Source organism: Ruditapes philippinarum, unplaced genomic scaffold, assembly GCF_026571515.1.
Source record: "Ruditapes philippinarum isolate M1 unplaced genomic scaffold, ASM2657151v2 ctg2370_1_1_1_1, whole genome shotgun sequence".
NCBI lineage: Eukaryota > Metazoa > Mollusca > Bivalvia > Venerida > Veneridae > Ruditapes > Ruditapes philippinarum.
The window spans coordinates 116,777-122,623 of NW_026864186.1; the positions used below are offsets into that span (position 1 = coordinate 116,777).

The following is a 5,847-nucleotide window of genomic DNA, read 5'->3' on the forward strand; positions in this document are numbered from 1 at the left end:
TCAAAATCGAATTTTAAAACAGCACTTATACCCCAATGAACCACTACTGACATAAAACATCTGTGAACTTGGTACGACAGCAATATCCATTAACCATTTCATATTTGGATGAGATAAAGATTTTATCAGTTGTCCGCTCATGCTCATAATCTCAACACTCTTGTTGGTTATACCAATAATCTTATCTTCATGGATTGCAATTTTATTACAATCTGTATGAACTTTAATCATGTCACTTTCTTTGATCTTATTACCTGTTGTTATTGTGAAAAATTGTATCTTCCTTTCACCAGGAAATGTCACAGCAAACAGATTGGGATTTACTACTGCTACACCTTGTGGACTATACTTAAGATTGTACTTCGAAACTTCTTTGTTACTGACATCAACTAATTTAACACAATTATTGTTCCCACCAATTACTATAATCTGACTTGGGCAAATAAGTGCACAATTTTGAACAAAGCAGTCGTAAGCATCATCTTCTGTTTTAATGTTAATCTCACAATCAAAATAAGCATCCATTTCAGAAATGCTCTTCCTGTCTAAATCAGTTTGATATGTTACCTTTTTTTTAGAAACAAGATAATTGTGTTTTGATGCTGTGTGTTCGACCATTTTTTCTGTATTATCAACTATGGCACCGAGCGGTACACATGACTTGACCATTTGCTCCATGTGGGAAGAACGTTGAAACGTATAAACATCAATGCTGATGTCCTTTTTCAACATATTTAGATTTTCATCAATAGAGTTAAGTTTTGCCTTAACTTGTTTTGCCTCAACAAACAAATCATTCGCTTGACTAACCTGTAGCTGCAAATTCGTATGTATTTCTTTAATATTTCTTCCAATATAACTTTCTGCTTGATGCAGTTCCTGTATCAGCATCTCATTCTTCTTTTTTCTTTCGTTTATCATTTCAAGCATTTCTCTTTCTGCCTTGTTAAGATAATCGATGATTTCTTTCTTGAATTCTTTGACATCTTTAATTGCATTTATATAGGCTTGTCTCATATTTCCTTCACTGACTTGTAGCTTCCTATTTATTTCATCCACATCTTTAACAAACTGCTCTACCTTCTTTAGGATATTTTGGTGTTCAGTACCATTGAAATATTCTGTAGATATATCTTGTATACGATTAACTTTACAGGATTTATGATCAATGATCATACAATCTCCACAACCCACTGCATCATGTGACATGCAGTAATATTTAACTATTTCATTTTCGTGTTTGGTACATATTTCAGAACAAGCGTTTGGGGTTACAGCCGGAAATGTAACTTTAGGCATATTGTCACCATCCAGAATAATATGATTTCTTGACATGGCTTGCTTGCAGTGGACTTTTAGACACACTGCACAGTAATACTCGTTACAATTTTGACAGTATCCAATGGCAACCATCGTATCGCCGTCACTACTACATGGTTGGCAAAATATTGTTCTTTCTCCACTCAAAGACCTCCCTGCACTATCTTTTGGTGGACTGTCTTGTGTTCTATCAGGGACCTCCATGTCTTATTTAATGTAAAACTTTATTTAGTCAAATTACTTTTTTCATGACTCTGTTTCTTTATCTATTTCTGAAAAATGAACAATTACAATGTTTGATTTTTTTCACTGCAATCGTGCTAAATCATGAAGTTGTGCTTAGATGACAATCACCTCTGCGTGACTGGATCACTAATATTCCAAGAAACTCATTTCATTCTTTCAAATTAGCAATAATTATTTGCTTTAAATTTTAGATAATTTATTAATATGAAATATTCTGTTAAAATATTTAAAACGTTTTCGTGTGTAATTACATTACAGGTTGCACTTTAAAGTACAAAAGTTGTCTCTATATCTGACATGTTCCTGATTATCAGACAACTCATTGTGTCTACTCGTATGTAAATACTATTTAGCTAAAGTTTTATATACTAATACACTTTTCATAATTTACACTTTCTTCTCATCTAGTTATAAAAATCATTTCTTTATATGACCATAAATATTGTAATCAATTTTATTTGAGTAATCAGACTTTGATTGTTGCTTTTTTAACCACAGGCGTTCAGCACATTTATCTTGCCAATAATGGTCAAGTTATCATCAAAAACCGGTAATCTCCCCTTGATCAACAACAACAATCCTATAATCCAGTACCCGTTTACTATGTGTAACATATACAAGGTAGAGACTTCCCGACACGGTCAATATGCTATATATAGTAAACGGGTGCTAATCTTGGTGATCAACAGTAGATTATTTTATGATAATTTGAGTTTAACGTACAAAAGTAAGAGGTATGATTTAGTATGTTATATCAATAACTTGTGTAAAAAGATAAAGGCAACATATACATGGACAATAAAGAACAATTTTATCTGATACTAACTGATATTTAATGAATCGTTACAGTACAGAAAACGCGACAAACTAGTGATATATAAATAAATGTCAGCATAAAATCTTACCTGCAGGTTTATTTGCCCATAAAATCAAGTTATATGACATACTATTTACAAACGACAGATATTATTGACCTCTCTTTTGCTGCAGATATTTAATCAGTGTGACTTCGTGGAAAAGAAGTTTATTTACACTTCCTGGTTCACTGGGAATAGGTTTAATATAATACTGACATACGTTAAAATCAAGTCGTTGTCATCTATAGGGTAAATGTTAAACAACAATAACTGTGTACATAAAATTAAGGGTACATAACACGTTTACTGATCAATTAACTGTCCGAAATATTTGACTTAACGTATGTATATACAGGTTTTCATGGAGGAAGCTCGGTAAGCTATATTAGCGGTCATTGTTTTAAAACATAATCAACTTATCTTATGTGATTTACAACATTCATTGTTCTGAGAATAATCAGATTTAATGAATTATGTCCATCATATCAACTATCTCGTTTCTATAACTTCCCCTCCTTACCTTAAACACCTTAAAATAACATGTATATAAAACCTAATGGCACTTCCCATTCTCATAAAACATTCTAATATATAAATATATGTATTTAATCATATACCGCCGGTATGGCGATGCTCTATACCTATAATATAACTAGATTGTAAAAGAATTGCAAGATGTGTACAAAACCTTTTTCATTCTTGTTACCAAAATATAAATCATGTACGATTATTTCTAGCAGAACAAGAAAACAAACAAAAATCACTTTAAAATAGGTATCAACATTTGTGTAAGATTTTTTTTTTAATTACGACATTAAAATACCTCTTTTAGCTGCTTAAAAGCAAACTTGATATGTTATTTAGAATATCACTATGAAATTATTTTAAATTTCAATAACAGAATGAGAATATAGATATATTCATTTTACGTATTTACAATATTATCTACATATAAGGCGACTTTCCAAAACTACCAGAGAAAGACCTCAGGTGCACCTCCTGCATCAATCCATGCACGAACGGGATCCTAAGCAGAACCACCGACGTTTTGTAAGCTAGCTGGATAATTTTACAAAATATTAAGGAATCCGAATTCTCTGACTAGATTCGAAACCACAGAGATGAGGGTCAAGAGGTTAAGAAGCCAGCAACCATGTGTTATCATAAACAAGAAAAATATTACATACATTCGTATGTAATAAAGGTACGATTGCATATTACTTTCTGTTAAGACTTTTGTTTGCTGCATGAAAGGTGTAATGTAAAATGAACATGAGTTTTTTTTATATCTTAAAACATGTCAATGGAATTTAATTAATGTATTTATTAAAGTTGCATGCCTTCAGACGAGAAAAATGGTTTCAAGGAAATCAAAATATGAAAAGAAAATTCACGGCCAATTGACTGCTTTGAAGCATGATTTACAGAAAATTATAAACCTTTTTAATACACTTTAGGTAGAATTTCATTGTAAATCATAGTCGCAGATTTGAGACATGATTATTTATTCATATGTGTCATGGGATGCAAAAATGGGGTTTCTTGACTAAATTTTGGATTTTCACTTTTTTGAATTTCCTGAATTATTATATATGAAATATCAGAAGTAATTCCTGAACATTTGAAGGTCGTGTGTCTTTCTTATTTACAAAGATATACATAATTCAAAATTAACATAAAAAACTTTGATATTTGTGATGTTTAAAGGTGCATGGGAAAAACAACTTATGAAGCTAAAATGAATTTTGTGAAAAAGTCATTTTGTGTTATTAAAGTTGTATCTTGTAGAATATTTCTGGAATACAGCCATCATAATTAAAGCATCATTTACATTCTGTTGCCTAGCAACGGACCTATTCTTGGGTTCTTCCTGGGCTTTTTCATATAAAAAGTCATGTGCTAGGTGTACTTTATAACACTTGCAACAATCAATACCAAATATATTCTTCTTCACATTTACAAATGTTCTTTTGCATTTCTACAGAGTTAACAGGTCATAATACTGTTGAGAGATATCATAAGAACTAAACACAGTGTCCATTTATCATTCATTTATTTGCCTTATTCAGACATTTACTGTGACAGCAGACAACAGAAAACTGTTTAATACTTTAATACAACAGTAAATGAATATGACTTAAGTGTAACATCATAAAAGGTAGTTGTACCAAATGAAGGAAGTCGATCATTACACAAACACAACATAAAGGGATATATATTGTGTTACCTAGCAACCATGGAATATTCATTTTTTAAATTTATTTTGTAAGTTTACACATTTCTTGACAAAATAAAGCTAACAAAGCAGCAGAAATAAATTAATTTTCAGTAACATTACAAACAATGCCTATTATTTACTTTTAAATAATTTTCCATTCAAGATATTACATACATTCCATGATCTGTACACTTGACAAGTGATAGTAAGCCATGTAAATTTAAGCAGTAAGCCGGTATTATTTTCATATATATTGCCCTGTAATAAGCATTTGATCAAATGTTAATGTCCATATAATATAATAAATATATCTATCTGCCGTATAACTTGTTTACTTAATACCTAAGCAATTAGAAAAGTCAATCAGTGTTGCTAAGCAACCACAATATATTCCATAATTTTCTTTTAAATTTTACAAATTTTAAGTGCACTATTGGCTATTTGAATAAATAAGATATCAACATATCATGAACAAAGCAGCATGATTAGAAAAACAAAATCAAAATTATTAGAACTGCAAATGCAATCTTAACAATAACAAGATATGTTTGTAAAACATGTATGCCCCCTATAGCCAATTAGTCATGAGACTGACTTTTGACATAGTGACCAAAAAATCAATAAGGGTTAATTACTGGTCATGACTAGACATTAGGTAATTGTGACCGCAAATTTAGTGCAGCAGTTTTATGACAAAGTTATTTCAAATTTTACCAAATAATATATGCATAAATTTTATGAATCATGTAGGCCTTATTAACGACAGCCAAGTTGTTATATTACATAAGACCTTGAAATGTGTATTCCAAAAGGATTTTTAGTTTAATAAAAAATGTCAACCAAGGCAACTTGAGTTGTTGAGTTATTGGTCAGAAACAGTCTTTACATACAACATCAATAAGACATGGACCTTTGACCCTAACTCAATAGGGGTTATCTACTGGCCAAGACCAATGCATCTGTGAAGTTTTAAAGGTAAAGGGCCCATGCGTTGGGATATTGATCAGAAAGCGTTGTTACCTTTAAGATCAATGTGATTTTGACCTCTGGCCCCTTAACGCCAAAAGATCCATTGAGGTCATCTTATGACCAAAAGCAATAATCTGTAAAGCTTGAAGGTCAAGGGTCCATGGGTTGTCCAGTTATTGATAGAAAACCATTTTGAAATACAAGGTCAATGCAACCTTGACCTTTAATCCCCTGACC

General features: G+C 31.3%; 1 protein-coding gene across 1 annotated transcript; it reads right to left on the reverse strand.

Annotated features, from left to right (window-relative positions):
• LOC132724787 (E3 ubiquitin-protein ligase Midline-1-like) lies at nucleotides 1-1,524 on the reverse strand. The gene has a single exon (XM_060709751.1). It carries the CDS (start codon nucleotides 1,522-1,524, stop codon nucleotides 1-3), a length of 1,524 nt encoding a protein of 507 aa, XP_060565734.1.
• Between the last annotated feature and the right edge of the window lie 4,323 nt (nucleotides 1,525-5,847).

Coding starts and splice junctions, on each gene's coding strand:
- LOC132724787 (XM_060709751.1), bottom strand. CDS start 1,524: ATGGAGGTCCCTGATAGAACACAAGACAGTCCACCAAAAGATAGTGCA.